Source organism: Nycticebus coucang, chromosome 13 (genome assembly GCF_027406575.1).
Source record: "Nycticebus coucang isolate mNycCou1 chromosome 13, mNycCou1.pri, whole genome shotgun sequence".
In the NCBI taxonomy this organism is placed as follows: domain Eukaryota; kingdom Metazoa; phylum Chordata; class Mammalia; order Primates; family Lorisidae; genus Nycticebus; species Nycticebus coucang.
The window spans coordinates 33,904,380-33,920,785 of NC_069792.1; the positions used below are offsets into that span (position 1 = coordinate 33,904,380).

Consider the following 16,406-nt stretch of genomic DNA (forward strand, 5'->3'; position numbering starts at 1 on the left):
CTGGCCGTTCCTTCCAGGCACCTTTGGTTCCCGAGTCATGCAAGGCCCTTTATACTAACTTCTGGGCTCACAGTCAAAATCAGCGCTGACGGAGTAGGCTGCGCTAAGACTTCCAGGTGGTTGCTCACAAACGCCAGCTCAGGTGGCCGGAGGGCTCGTGGGCCCTGACCGCGAGGGGAGCGTCACCTCCTGGGCCAAACCTGAGGCGCCGGCTGCGGCTGGGCCGGAGCAAGGCGGCGCGGCGCTCGGTACCCACGAAGCGAGAGCCCGGCCCGTAGGAGAGGAGGAAGAAAGACCGCAATGGCTCTTACCTCCAAGAGCCCAGCTACCGACTGGAAGGCTCAGCCGCTTTCCCATGCGCATAGGTAGCAGTTCTTCCCGCCCACCCGCATAGCTAGCAGTTATTTCCGAACCGTCCTCTCTCGGCTGCCGCGCCGAAAACGAGGCGCGCTGTCCGCGAGTAGCTGTTGGACCTCCGGGGCTAGACCCGCCCCTTCCGGGACTCAGTCCCGCCCGTCCATGCGCAGTGCGGGCAGACACTAGCTCCGGAGGGGAGCTCTGGCCTTTGGGTTTGGGTTGAACAGCTGAGTGTAACTTTGCTAGAAGCATTTTTCTTTTTTTTTTTTTTTTGAGGCACAGTCTATGTAGCCCTTGGTAGACTGCCGTGGCAGCACACAGCTCCCAGCAACCTCCAACTCCTGGGCTTAAGCGATTCTCTTGCCTAAGCCTCCCGAGTAGCTGAGACTACAGGCGCCCGCCACAACGCCCGGCTATTTTTTGGTTGCAGTTCAGCAGGGGCTGGGTTTGAACCCGCCACCCTCGGTATATGGGGCCGGCGCCTTACCGACTGAGCCACAGGCGCCACCCAGCATAGAATTTTATTAATAGTAGTTTTTTAAAAATTCTAGGCCGGGTGCCATGGCTCACGCCGTAATCCTAGCACTCTGGGGGGCCAAGGTGGGTGGATTGCTTGAGTTGAGTTTGAGACCAGACTGAGCAAGTGTGAGACCCTATTTCTAAAAATAGCCTGGCTTTGTGGCAGACGCTTATAGTCCCAGCTACTTGGGAGGCTGAGGAAAGAAGATCTTTTGAGCCCAAGAGTTTGAGGTTTCTGTGAGCGGTGATGCTACGGCACTCTACCCAGGGCAACAGAGTGACACTGTGTCTCAAAATGAAAAAAAAAAAAGAAAAATAACGATTCTTTAGTAATATAATCATGATTACCTTAGAAAGTTTTATACTTTGTAGATACAAGTGGATTCTGGAGCAGGTAAGATATTATTTTCTTATAAGCTGTCAGAATCTATGGTCTGCACTTACACATGTAAATCTCATTTGGAGAAACTCATCTCCTCATATTTGCAGTATAAAATGAGGTTGGAACTGGTAGGAAGTTGTCTGTAAAAACCACATCCTCGGGCTTTCCCTGGCTGGATAGTAAGCATGTCAAAACAGAGTTAATGCAAGCAAAATGTAAATGATCCTAGTCACAGATGCATGACTTTTCTATGTAAGATTCTTTTACCTCAGGCAAGATTATTTTTAAACATAATATTGACATTGAGATAATCATAGTATTTATACTTCTCGTCAAGGTTAAAGTTCCAAATCTGTGGAAAAATATATTAAATTGTCAGAAAATAGGGAACTGATCTGAATGAAAGTTGATTCTTAAACACTTGAAGTACATGAACTTTCAAGAGATAATTTTGGTGAAAATTGCCTTAATTACTTATGATATCTGCCAGGATCTAAAATAAGGAGTTAACCACAGTGACTTTAATTGTCAATGGGAGACACTAGTGTTTTCCTTTTCTGTTTAAAAATTTAACTTTGACATTAAGAATAAACTTTGAAAATAACTATTTAAATGTTAGAAATTCTGAATGTAAAGGGATGTTTTAAAATTACTTGAGCTGGCCATTGAGACCTGGTGGGAAGTCTGCTAGGGGACTTGAGAGACAATTTTGTTCTTTGATGAAGATACGTGTTTGCAGACAAGCCACTCTTCTTTCCTAAGACACTCTCATCCAGACATTCTTACCTGTGAAAGAATGCCTGTCCCTTACTGTTGCAACTGTCCTGTTAAATGAGAGATTGTACCTGAGATGGTAAAATGGAAAGAAGGAACCAGCAACTGAAAGATACTGAATAGTCACAGAATTAACTAGAATGAACTAGCTAGGGAGCAACTTCTTGTTATGTGAAATAATACATTTTTCTTATTCTTTAAAACAACTATTCAAGAATAATGATGTGGAGCATTGAGAGGTGGAACTAATTGAAAATTATGATGCCATTCATACCCCAGTGATAATCTAACATAAATTATGTCCTGAAATTAACATCCCATTAAACCTTTCGGTACAATAGGAACTTAACAGCTCTTTTCTCAAATCCTACTAGCTCCACTTTTAAGGAACAATAAGTATGCTGTTCTCAAAAGTCTCCAAGGGAAAAAGGATGATTGACAAGGAGTATGTTAACTGGAAGGAATCATTAACCAGAAGGTATAACTATGTAGAAAACATGTGAATATCCTCAGTGTGTGTGTATTTACACATTTGTTCTTGTGTGTTTTACATATATGTGTGTCAGAGACTACAAAGAAAAGTCAACTTTCACGGGGTGTCATACTTGTGTATGTATGATCTGTCACCCAGGAACTTAGAAACCTTGGTCCACTGGTGAGATTATGTCCTCCTTATCTTCTTGTGTTAACCACACAGGACACAAATACAAATAGCAAGGTCCCGTTAAAAGAAAACAAAATGAATGTCCATCTTCCACTTTGTAATGGCCGTCACAAATAAATCCCTCAGTTTGTCAAATAGGAAATATTTTCTCAATGTGCATAGGCCTTACTTTCTCATTGGCTCATGTATTATATCTGCTCCTTTTTTTGTTGATTCCTGCTTAGCTTTGAAGACCCAGCCTGTCCCCAAACAATTATCAGAATTATCTCCAAATCCTGATCATTCCCCCTTTGTAACTGGGCTTTCATATTATAACAGAATGTAATGTTGGGCAGTGTGGGACCCTCTCTCTGAGTTGGTTCCTTCTTCTTCCATAGTAGAATCTTGGGACAACAGAATGAGACAAATCATTAAAGCATAGGACCTGGCAAAAGTCGAGTATCATATGAGGATGATGGAGTGTTGAAATCTATGCTATTCTGCCTCCTGCTTCTTCCCCTTTCAGGCCATTTGGGCCATTGCAATCTTTCTAAACACCTTTGATGTACAGTTTGCTGCTATGACAACAGCAATGGCAGCCTTTAGTCTGATCAATTCCAACTCCAGAACCTGGCATGCTCCTGACCATTCCATCCCGGACTCGTGGCCAGGAAGGTAGATGGACACCAAACGGTATTTACTCTTATTTTAGTGTGTATTTGCCATGACATTGAAAGATAATTTTACATATGCTTATTTTTGTTTTTTCCTACAAGCATTTTTTCATATGTTTTTAGTCATTTGGGTTTTCTCTTCTATAAACTACAGCCTCATAGCTTTGGTCAGATTTTTTTTTTTTTTTTTTTTTTTTGAGACAGAGTCTCAAGCTGTTCCCCTGGGTAGAGTGCCATGGCATCACAGTTCACAGCAACCTCCAACCTTTGAGGTTAAGTGATTCTCTTGCCTCAGCCTCCCAAGTAGTTGTGACCACAGGCGCCTGCCACAATGTCCTGCTATTTTTTTGTTGTTGTTGCGGTTGCCATTGTTGTTTTAGCTGGCCGGGGATGGGTTTGAACCTGCCAGCCTAGGTGTATGTGGCCAGTGCCCTACCCACTGAGCTATGGGTGCCACCTTGTCTGATTTTTCTTTTTTTTTTAGAGTTATCTGTTTGTTTAAAAATTGGTTTATGGGATTTTTTATATATCCTGGGTGCTAATTTTCTGTAAATTAACAGTTCTATGCTTTGCAACTAACTTTTCCCAGTCTGTTTTGTTTCTCATTATATTTAGGGAGTTTTATGTTGTTTGGCAGACTGTACTCTTCTCTCTACTTCCAGTAGCTCCCAGCACTTCTGCATTTCTTTTATTTTTTTCTTTCTTTTTATTTTTTAAGAGACAGAGTCTTGCTCTGTCACCCGTGCTGGGGTACAGTGGCATGATCGCAGTTCACTATAACCTCAAACTCCTGGGCTTGGGTGAGCCTCCTACCTCAGCTTCCTGAGTAGCTGGGACTACTGGCATGCATCATTATGCCCAGCTAATTTTTCTATTTTTGTAGAGAGGAGATCTTACTCTCTCTCAGGCTGACCTCAAGCAATCCTTCTATCTTGGCCTTCCAAAGTGCTAGGATTATAGGGATGCTTCATCGTGCCTAGTCTAATGTAATAGTTTTTGTAGAGATGGGATCTATGTTGCCCAGACTGGTCTCCAACTTCTGGCCTCAAGCAATCTGCCTGCCTCGGTCTCCCAAAGTGCTGGAATTACAGGCGTGAGCCACTAATGTTTAGTAATCCACTGGGATTACTGGCCCTCACCTCTGCATCTCTATGAACGATTTCTGGTAACCCTTAAATTCAAGTGCTTTAACATGCCTTTCAAGGCTCTCCTTGTTGCAGTTTGGCCAGGGTCCGGCTTGAACCTGCCACCCTCGGTATATGGGGCCGGTGCCCTACTCACTGAGCCACAAGTGCCACCCATCAAGGCTCTCCTTGATGTGAGAATATGGACTAATGTAGTATTATATTTATTCCTAGGATTTTGAGAATTAAATAAAATAATACATATCAAGTATTCATCTCCTCCCTGAAAGCATCATGTTCTTTTGCTTTTTTCCTATACCTAGAAGGTTCTTCTCCTATTTGCCTTCCCTGACCTCTTACAACTGGATTATGGCAGACAGTCTTGTTGCCATCCCAGGAGACATCCTCAGCCTTCTTCCCTGATAAAGGAACACTGATTTTGTTTATGTTACGGGCTTAGTCCTAGGGCCAGGCCCATTACAGTGACATACTTTAGAACGATGTTTTGGTCAATGAGGGATTCCGTATTAGTACCATAAGACTATTAATACCCTATTTTTTAATTGTACCTTTTCTGTGATATATTTTTGTTATATATGAAAATACTTACCATTGTGTTAAATTGCCTACATTCTGAGTTCAGCAGCATGCTGTACAGGTTGGTAGCATAGGATCAACAGGCTATGCCAAAGAACCTGGGTGCATGGTGGGTTATACCAGCTAGGTTTGTGTAAGTACACTCTGTGATGTTTGCGCAATGACAAAATTACCTAAGGACCAATTTCTCAGAACCATCCCCATCGTTAAGCGACATATATTTAATTTTCTTTCAACCCATTTATCTGCTTCCCCTGCCTTCTGTGGTAGATGCTGGGCATAGACTCACTCAATAGCTAGTCCAGCTTCCTTTTATTGGTCATTGGATACTTCAGAGACTGAAAAGCTAAGTATTATACTGCCTGGACCCTTTTGCAGTTAGGATTCTGGATATGAATTAGGTCCTGCCTATCAAATGCATTCATGCAAGACCTGAATTCTAAATCAAGTTGTATAGGGGCTGGGTACAGTGGCTCATGCCTGTAATCCTAGCACTCTGGGAGGCTGAGGTAGCAGGATCACTTGAGCTGAGGCATTCTAGACCAGCCTGACCAAGAGGAAGACTCCATCTTTATTTAAAAAAAAAAAAAAGAAAAACTAGAACAATTAGCCAGGTGTTGTGGCAGGTTCCTAGTCCAAACTACTTGGGAGGCTGAGGCAGGAGGATCACTTGAGCCCAGGAGTTAGAGTTTGCAGTGAGCTATGATGACACCATGACAACTCTAGCCCTGGGCAACAAAGTCTGTCTCCAAAAAAAAAGGCGAAGAGGCATGCATTTTGCTGATGAATATCATATTAGCCAAGTTTATGCAGCAAAACAGAGCCTACAAAAATATATATGAATTTATATGTACATGTTTATATAAACTAACACAATACACGGAAGCTTAGAAGTCCCATCATTAGTCATCTCTAAGCTGGAGACCCAGGAAAGTTGGTGATATAGTACAGAGGCCTGAAAACCAAAGGGCTGGTGGTAGAGATTCCAGTCTGGGTCTGAAGGTCTGAGAACCAGGAGTGTTGAGAAAAGTAATGTCTCAGTTCAAGCTCTCTCAAGCAGAGAGCAAATTCCACCTTCCTTTTGTTCTATTCAGGCCCCCAACAGATGCCCCCTCACCCAGGGGAGGATCATGTACTTCACTCAGCCTGTCAGTTCAAATCCCTTCTGGAAACATCTGCACCGTCGCACCCTGTGTCCTCATTGGTTTGGGCTGCTATAAAAAAAAAAACAAAAAACAAAACTACACACTGGGGGCCTTTAACCATGGAAATGTGTTTCTCACTATTCTGGAGGCCGGGATTGACCATCTGAAGGTGCAGGCAGATCTGGTGCTTGGTGAGGGCCTGCTTCCTGGTTTGCAATTTTTCTTCTTGTATCCTCTCATGATGCATGTGTGTGTGTGGTGGGGGGTGGGTAGTAGGAAAACAAGCTCTCTGGTGTCTTTTTATAAATAAGATCTCTTATATCTGTTTTTTTTTGTGTGTGTGTGTGTAGTTTTTTCGCCGGGGCTGGGTTTGAACCCACCACCTCTGGCATATGGGACTGGTGCCCTACTCCTTGAGCCACAGGTGCCACCCCTTCTTATATCTGTTTATAAGAGCATGAATCCTATTCACAAGGACCCTACCCTCATGACCAATTACCTCCTAAAGGGCCTAGCTCCTAATATCATCACATTGGGGGTTAGGATTTCAAGATATAAATTGAAACATTCGTAGCATCGAGAAATAATGTTTAGTTAGCTGTGGGCATCGCTATGCCCAGTCAAGTTGACAAAAATTAACCATTACACATATGTAGCAAAGGCAGCATGCTTCTGCAGTCAGTTACTGTAGGGGCAGCTTCCCATTTGTCATTTCATGGAACTGGGCTGCCAAGGCAGCTGATACTTCTTGGTAGCTCAAGATACCATAAAGGAGAAGATAGGTAATTTTGACTACATAAAAAAATAAACCATGAGGCAGAAATATCAGCTGCCTTGGCAGTTCCATGGAGTGCCTTCAGAAATTTTGACTATAAATCCAGCCTTAGTTTCATTTCATGAATCTTTAAGTTATTAATAACCTATAATAAGCCCCTTTCTTTTAAAATTAGCTAAAGCATGTGCCACAACCATATCCAGACTGATATACCTTCCTTACATGTGGGGGTGACCTTGAACCCAATCTCGGCCAATGAGCCAATGAGGAATAAGTAGAAGGCTTGGACCCTGACTTTTCCATGAAGCCACCTTACCGGTCCTGGACATGGCCTACTTATGGACTTCTTTTCTGTTTTTTTCTTTTATCCAACCCTTATGTAGAAGCAGACAATTTCTTTTACGTGAGAGAATAAGGTCCTAATTTATTTAAGCCACTATAGTTGGGTCTTAGCAACTGAATGCAATTCCTAACTGATTCTAGTAATCAATGAACAGTGAGTGACTTTCATAGTATTAAAAAAAACATTTGTGGATCAACTGATGATTGATGAACAAAGGCACTGAAGCATGAAATAGCTGTGTGTGCACGTGTGTGTGTTTACAGCCTAAAATATAAAGTAGGAAGTGGTGGACAATAAGGGCAGTGACACAGGAAGGTGGTTCGTAAGTCAAGTTACGGGGTTAGACTTCATCCTTAAATCATGGGGTACCACCGACGGGACTGAAGCAATTATGGTACATATTTAGGTTTGTATTTTTGATAGGTTACTTGGGTGCAGCCAATACTAAAGGTTGGGAAAACTGCTAAGTCTCCACATTATAGGGTGAAAGATGATGAATACTTGTGATAACTATTCTTACATACTTTGGAGAATGTAAGTATACTGGTAGGCAAATTGTTTAACATGGAATTGCTAAGCTGGAGTATGTACACTTAAAATAGTGAGAGATTTTGCCAAATTGTATTCAGAAGAACTTCACTTTAACTGCACAAAAGTCCTTGTTTCTCCACCTTCACCAACCAATGTGGATGTTTTTTGTGAGTATCATAGGTGGCATATGTATTATTTCATTGCTTTCTGAATTTATGCTTCTTAATTTTAAGTGAGTTTGTATATCTTTCCTTAAAGATATTGGCTGTTTGATTTTTTTTAATGAACTGCTTCTTCGTACCTTTTTTTTTTCTCACTATGTCGCCCTCAGGAGAGTGCAGTCCTGTCACAGCTCACAGCAACCTCAAACTCTAGGCTTGGGCGATTCTCTTGCCTCAGCCTCCCAAGTAGTTGGGACTAAAGGAGCCCACCACAACACCTGGCTATTTTTGTTGTTCTTATAGTTGTCATTGTTGTTTAGTAGGCCCGGGCTGAGTTTAAACCTGCCAGTCCCAGTGTATGAGGTCGGCGCCCTAACCACTAAGCTATGGGCGCCAAGCCTGCTTCTTCATACCTTTTGTGGAATTTTCTTGAGTTGCTGGTCTTTTTCTTCTTTTTAAATTCTAAGAATCAATTTTATAGAAAGGGAACTACTGTTCTGATTTCGTATGTGTTGTGACTTTCCCCCCTGGTTTGTTTTTGGTCTTTTGACCTTGTTTATGGCTTCTCCATTTTGTGCATTTATTTTTTATGCAGTCAAAATTACCTATCTTTTCCTTTATGGCATCTTGTGGTTTTTGTATCGCACTTCACTTTGCCATCTTCGTCTACTAGAGTTAGCCAGCCAGAGAAGACACACCTGATGTGCACTGAGCTGCCGACAATCGCTTTCTCAGATGCTCTGTCTTTCTTTTTTTTTTTTTTGAGACAGCATCTCACTCTGTTGCCCTGTATAGAGTGCTCTGATGTTGTAGTTCAAAGCAACCTCAAACTCTTGGGTTCATGTGATCCTCTTGCTTCAGCCTGCCCAGTAGTTGGGACTGCAGGTGCCTTCCACAACACCAGGCTAGTTTTTTTTTGTTTTTGTTTTTTTTTTTAGTAGAGATGGGGTCACTCTCTCACTCTTGCTCAGGCTGGTCTTTAACTCCTGAGCTCAAGCAATCCATCTGCCTTGGCCTCCTAGAGTGCTAGGATTACAGGCGTGAGCCACTGCACCCAGCTCTCAGCTATTATTTCATGTCAACATTGTGAGCTGAGGGGAAGAAGGCGAAAGGAAAGGGACAGTTATTGAGAACAAACCCTATGCCAAGTTCCTACAACAGTGAGAGACCTGCAGCAAAGGATGTTGTTTTCTAACCAAACTCAGGGCACAGACTAAAGGGCATTCAGGCGGCTAACAGAGCAGGCAGCCTAGGGCAGCAGCCAGGTTCTCAGAGCCAGACTGCAAGGGTCTGAATCTAGGCTATGCCACTGACCAGCTGGGCAGTCCTCGTCAGGTTTCCCAGACCCTCTGAGCCTAGGAATTCAAGGTTACAGTGAGCTCAGATCCTGCCACTATACTGCAGCCCAGGCAATGGAGTGAGACTGTCTCCAAAAACAAAAACAAAAAAGCAGCACGATCTAGGTTTCTTTCTAGAATCTATTTCTTCTTCTACATCTCTTTTTCCTACTATCAGTTTGATTAAATCTCCATCTTGAGTAACAAGCTCTTACCTGCCACCTCTGAAGGATACTGTCCATTCCTATAGGAAGCTCTGCTTCCTTTCAACAAGGGAAGAGACAGTGCACTCTCTTACATGTTAGCAAAGCATGGAACCCTTGAGTGACTCCAAGTCTGCCTGGTGCCTACACAGGGTAGAGGAAGGGGAGAGACCGGCAGTCATTGCTTCAGACAACAAGAACTTTTCTCCTGGGGTAAGCCATTTCTATTACCACCATCACCCTAGACATTGTCCATTCTCTGGCATTGGTTTTCTGGCTGGAGGGAAAAAGGATCACCTGGGCCCCATCTTCATGATGCCAAGTGCGGCTGCTCACTGGACCTCTCAGTGTGGCCCAGCATTAGCAGCCTTTTTTCTTGTTCTGGTCTGGTCTAGTCTGGTCCTGAAGTCAGGTCTCCTCTTCAAGGCAGTCTCTCCTTTGTCTCCCTATAATATAATCAAAGAGATAGTCTCACTGGACACTGGTAGAACTGGCCTCTTCTTGCTGAAAGGATCTGCAGAGAGCTTTGCACTTGCCACTTTTCTTTCTCTCTAGACTCACCTGCCTCTGCCATCACATACCACCTTTTTTACTTGATGGTTGTCCACATTTCAGGGGCTGACAGAAGTCAGAGTACAGATGCGCTGTACACAGAATAGGAACACTCTTGCACGGGTCTGCTTTTTTATTATATCAGTACCATCTGCTAACCAATTGCACAACAGTAAGGTCTGCTTTTTTAATAATAGGATATCATACAAATATATTTTGTCCCCCCGACATAAACATCTACACAATTAAGATGCCTTATTACAGCACACACTTGCTAGATGAAGAACTCAAATACAACTCAGACTTTTCCTAACAAATGCAAACCATGTAACCTAATCACATCTGTATCCTCATATTAATCTGAAATAAAAAGTAAATTTTTATATTGAGTGATTTCTGAATTTAAAGATAAAAATGGTCAAAATTAATTTTTATTTCAACTTCACATTGTTTGAAATGGCCCCCAGTTACCAAAGGCCAAATAAGTGGAGACGAGTGATCCAAATTCATCCCCAGGACAAACTTCTTGGTCCTGGGAGGGCAAGAACGCATGTGTCCCTTCAGGGAACATTCTTGTGCACGGGAAATGACTACTGACATAATCTTTAAGTCTAATAGCTAAGATTATTCTCCAGTTTATAATTTAAAAGGTTCTGACAACTAAATGCTATAATTTATAATGAAAGCATTTGAGTGACTGAGGTATATTTCACTAAGCCAGTTTCTCTTCTGAGTTGAAACTAAGACTTATGTAAACATAGGAAAGGAAACCCTTCCCAGGTTTATGTAGTGAGGCAAGAATATTTAATGTCCTTTATTCCCAACTATTTTGCAGTGCCATCTGTGTGGTGCTCATAGTCATAATCTACAGGACTTAAAGGACATTTATTTTTCAGTACAATAGTCACATATAAGACCAACAGCAAACATGACTTAACAAAAGTACATATTGTCTCCGAGATAAACAATTTTACAATATTTCCCTAGTATCCCTTTTAAAATTTTGCAATCTTGGTTTTTGGATACTTTTAAAATGACAACAACAAAGCAACTAAAAAATCAAAAGTGTGTACACTGGAGAAAGACATCAATAGTTTATTTATTGCATCTTAAATTATCTGTGAAACCATAGGTATCAGTCACATTCCAGCAATAATTAAAAAACAAACAAACATGAATTTGTCACCAAGACAGAATCTGCCAGTGTTAGAAGAGTCAAAGTTCATAGCCTTTTTTTTTTTTTAGACCTATCCTCCACAATGACCAACCCAATCCTATACCACAAAAAGTTCATAGCTTTTTAAACAAAATACATATTTGATATAATTTGCAATAATCCACACATAGTTAGAAAAGAACATTTAGAGTAAGCCATCTCTCAAAATATCTAATATGTAAATTGGAATCAGGAACAATTTGTTTGATTTGTAATTTCTTCTCCTTGCCAGCTGAGAAGCAATACAATTGTAGATACAGCCAACAAGTTACTTGTCTTATGTCACGATGCCAAATATTGTGTCGATTTCTGAGTGAATCATGTTAGCCACTGCAGAGATGTTTTGTTATATTGGATTATTTCCTCAGAATGACACTATGATATACCGAGGCATAAAGTAAAAAGGTTAAGTAATGTGCTGGAAAACACAGATTTCCTCCCCGCTCATCACCTGAAAAAGAACTTAAACTAGAGCCTGAATACTTTCTCTTTAATTGATCATTTTGTGAATGTAAAATGAGGCCCTTGGAGAGAAATAGAAATTATTGAATAATTTAACCCAAGAACCAATTTCAACGAAAATAGTTACTGTGAATTTCTGAAAAGTCAATCAGAATTTATCTTCTTTTTGCACAGGCTCTTCTAAATTTAAATAAGTTCTCCATGAATACATATGAAAGCAACTATTTAGGTCATCTGTAACTGTAGATTGGACTAGTTTGGTCAAAAAAGCCTTCTCAAAATAAAACCGCTCATTTTTATTACCAATTAATGCGTGAAAGAGATAGCCTGCCTTGATCCAGTCTAAATGCTCACCTTCACCGCAGGACTTTCACTTTCCAATCCATTCTACTTCTTCTTCTTTTTTTTTTCAGACAGAGTCTCACTATGTTGCCCTCGGTAGACTGCAACGTTTATCAGATTCCGTCACAGCTCACAGCAACCTTAGACTCTTGGGCTTAAACAATTCTCTTGCCTCAGCCTCCCAAGTAGCTAGGATTGCAGGCGCCGGCCACAACACCTGGCTATTTTGTTGTTGTTGTTGTTGTTGTTGCAGTCGTCATTGTTGTTTAGCTGGCATGGGTCAGGTTGGAACCCGCCAGCCTCGGTGTATGTGGCCGGTGCCCTACCTCCTGAGCCATGGGTACCACCCTGTTAAGTTTATTTTTTAAAACAAGTGTACATATACTTTTTAATATAGCTTGACATATGAACTACACTACACAGATTTTTGTAATCAGAAAAAGAAACAATAAAAATTCTGTAAGTCTGTTAAAACTGAGTATCTTATCTCTAGGAGATCTGAGTGAATTGAAAGAAACATAACTGAGGATTTCCCTGCAGATTATGAGATCTGTGATCCAAATATACCTCCCCTCCCAGTCCTGATAATTCTCCATTAATGTCGGCATGGTAAAGAAGCTAACACCAAGTAGGTATCTACCTTCTAAAAAGATTTTCATATCTTTACTTAGTGTTCGTTAAATATCCAAGTAATTTTCAAATTAGTGTTTTATTTTATTTTTATAATATCCCTTATCCTGACCATACACCATTAACTAAAACAGCATGCTCCTTTTTAAACCTTTCTCCTCTGAGATTCCAACCTATCAAAAGCTGTCATAGTTAGCAATGTAATAAAATGTTATGAAAATCTGTGACAGAAATATACTTCTTTGACATTGCAATTGTTATTGGACAAAAAGAAATAACAAGTAATACCATTAAAGGCAAAATGGTACTACTAACAGGAAAGGCAAAGATGATTTAGAAAAGCCTAAGTATTGAACAAAAGTCATAGTTTTTTCCCTAATTAAATGCTTTAAAAACTGTAGCCAAACTAATATATAAGCATTATTAATAAGAAAGTTTTTTCTCTCAAATTCTTTTATTTATTTTTTTTTTTTGAGACAGAATCTTACAATGTCACCCTTGGTAGAGTGCCGTGATGTCACAGCTCACAGCAAACTCAGACTCTTGGACTTTTGCCTCAGCCTCCCAAGTACCTGGGACTACAGGCACTTGCCACAATGCCTGGCTATTTTTTGTTGCCGTTGTCATTGTTGTTAAGCAGTCCCGGGTTGGGGTTGAGACTGCCACCCTCGCTGTAAGTGGCTGGGGCCGTAACCACTGTGTTACGGGTGATGAGCCCATTCCTCTCAAATTCTTGCTATCAAATTTAGTGTATGCAACTCAGTTTGAGGTAAATTTAAACAAGTTTTAATTTCATTTAAGATAAAGATTATTTTTGGTGTTTATGTCAATAACTTTTTTTTTTTTGTTTTTACACAGAGTCTCACTTTGTCACCCTCAGTAGGGTGCTATGGCATCATAGCTCACAGCAATCTCCAACTCTTGGGCTCAAGGGATTCTCTTAGCCTCCCAAGTAGCTGGGACTATAGGCACCTGCCACAACGCCAGGCTATTTTTTTTAGAGATGATTTTCTTGCTTTTGCTCAGGCTGGTCTTGAACCTGTAAGCTCAGGGCAATCCACCCACCGTGGGCTTCCAGAGTGCTGGGATTACAAGCGTGAGACACTGCATCTGGCCTATGTCAATAACTTCTTATGGTGTGGAATTCAGCCAACAGTAAATGGCTGAATCCAAATCTCGTTTTAATTTTTATTCCTTTCAATATTATATGAGTAGATAAATACATTTACAGATATTTAAAAATGCAAATATCTTTGCCACATATTAATATGTACAAAGTTTCATTTTAAAAAGTATATTCACATTCAAATAATCTAATTTATAATCTATCAGATATGAGCCGACACATGGTCATGTTCACCTGAAAAAAAAGTGAATAATTGTTCTTACCTTCAAATGATTTTTTCTTTTGAAAGATGGGGTCTTCCTGTCACCCAGACTGGAGCCAGTGGTATAATCGTAGCTCACTGTAGCTTGAAACTCCTGGGCTCAAGCAATCCTCCTGACCTACTCCCTCAGCCTCCCAAGTAGGTGGGATTGCAGGCGCACACTACTATGTCTGTCTAATTTTTCTTTTTTTTTTTTTAGAAATGGTACCTTATTATGTTGCCAGGCTGGTGTCAAACTCCTGGCCTCAAGTGATCCTCCCACCTGGGCCTCCCAAAGTGCCAGGATTACAAGCATGAGTGACAGCACACAGCCCTAATGATCTTTTCCCTTCACTTCTTCTAGCAGAGGCTAGAAGAAAACTGAGGTAAAAACAAAACACAGTTGGAAAGGAGAATAGTAAAGACTGAGGACAAAAGCAAGAAAGGTCGGTAAAAGGGAATCTAAATCAGCAAAGACATGTCTGATGTTCATTTTTGTTAGATGTCTCTATCGAACCCCATTGTTTTAGGGTTTGGTGTGTTCCTGATGAACACCTCTGCCGAAAACTGAAGCCTCTGGTGCAGTTAGCCAGCCCTGCTGCTCCGTGGGCACCTGTCAGTGTGCAGTGTGACAGGGGAGGCTATGGTGAGATTCCTATCAGGAATTATTAAGTGTCTGCTCCAGCCTGAATTCATCTCAGCACAGTCACTCTGTGTTCTCAGACCCTCTCATGGTACAGATCCTTCCCAGAACTCCAAATCAGAATGGATTTCTCCCATTTCATAGTGGCAAAGCAGGTAGATTGTGAATAGCTTGGGAATAGATTGTGAACTGACAAGGGGAGGAGCCTGATGGCAGCACTGACAGTAAGAAGGGTCACAGGGGTTGACTTGAGACCCCTGCTAGCCCCGAACACCCTACTCTCTCCAGAGCGGCTGCACTAAACCTGCTCATCTAATGCAGAATCTGAAGGAGGCTGGGATGGATATGGACTGATCAGGGAGGGTGATGAGTGCTGCCGCTCAGTGACACCTGGTCTTCTGTTCCCACTGGGTTGTCAGGATTCCTAGTGCCTTCCACAATTTGCATAATAAGATACTGAATACCCCTCTAAGCAGGTGACCAAGCCCTTTCCTAAGGAACAAACGATTTCTTATACTCTAAGTTTTCTAAAAGGGAAAAATACTGAATAGAAGTTACTGCATTTTTGTATTACTACAATGGTCTTTTCACACAAACTTAACTAAATTGAATAAATAATCTTGCACTTTCCAACTGAAATGGCTTTAGACCGACTATGAGCACAATCTGGTTTTCACAAAAATGGAATACTGGTCTATTACAAACCCAAATTTATTTTTTTCAACCAGGCAGACTGTATCAATAGGTATCATCTATTCAGTTTGTAATGGATACATTACAGAGAACTTGTGCATTCTTTGGATATATAAACAATTATTTGCTGTTTAATAGGAACTCACACTGAATAGATAAGCTCTGTGTTTTATATAAGACTGATGATTTCATTCCACATTCACATTAGATAAATCTGAACATCTAAGTATGCATTCATATGTAAACTTTCCCAGAACTGACTTTTGTTAGGTCTGAAATAATAAATATAGAATTGTTTCATAGTATTTAAAACAACAGCCACCACTTTTACCAGCTCCCATTACAGAGAGCCTAAGCCTGTGAGTCATGATTTTCTTTTTCTCCAGAGACAGAATGCTTCAGAAACTGACCAGTAGCACCGATGTATAATCTTGATCTCATGGGCCATTTCTGAAAAAGAATATTTATTTTGTTATAATGTGAGAAAAATAAAAAGAACATCAAAAGTATTTAAAGAAGAATTCAAAGTTTAGCAACTATGATACATATATAGCATAGTTTATAATGTGAAAGAGTCTAAACAGCCCCATACAAATACAATATTACATAGCTAATAATAGTTATAATATGAAGTATAAGGGACATGAAAAAATGTTTTATGGTGGCGCCTGTGGCTCAAAGGAGTAGGGCGCTGGCCCCATATGCCAGAGGTGATGGGTTCAAACCAAGGTCCCTGCCAAAAACTGCAAAAAAAAAAAAAAAAAGAAAGAAAAAATGTTTTATTAATGCTAACGGTAAAAAGCAAAACTATTTCCAGACTTTGATTATAACTATAGAAATAATATGGGTACATGTGGACAAGAATTGCAAGAAATCATGGAATGAATATAGCTGAAGTGTAGAAAAATGTATCTACTCATAATGTTTTAATTTCAA

The 16,406-nt window shown here is 40.8% G+C and overlaps 2 protein-coding genes across 3 annotated transcripts in view; both read right to left on the reverse strand.

The window, feature by feature from the left end:
• The window catches only part of LOC128563567 (uncharacterized), a 191,521-nt gene extending 191,092 nt beyond the window's left edge, over positions 1-429 (reverse strand). For both annotated transcript variants that reach the window (XM_053558952.1, XM_053558953.1), the window contains exon 1: positions 312-429. The gene's annotated coding sequence lies outside the window, so the exon portion shown is untranslated. The remainder of the gene's footprint in view (positions 1-311) is intronic.
• Positions 1-15,089, reverse strand: part of LOC128563321 (minichromosome maintenance domain-containing protein 2-like) — a 250,134-nt gene extending 235,045 nt beyond the window's left edge. Inside the window, exons 1-2 of the mRNA XM_053558655.1 lie at positions 15,057-15,089; positions 14,157-14,172 (exon numbers count right to left, since the gene is read on the reverse strand). Of these exons, the coding sequence (XP_053414630.1) occupies positions 14,157-14,172; positions 15,057-15,089 (49 nt within the window). The remainder of the gene's footprint in view (positions 1-14,156; positions 14,173-15,056) is intronic.
• Positions 15,090-16,406: the final 1,317 nt, after the last annotated feature.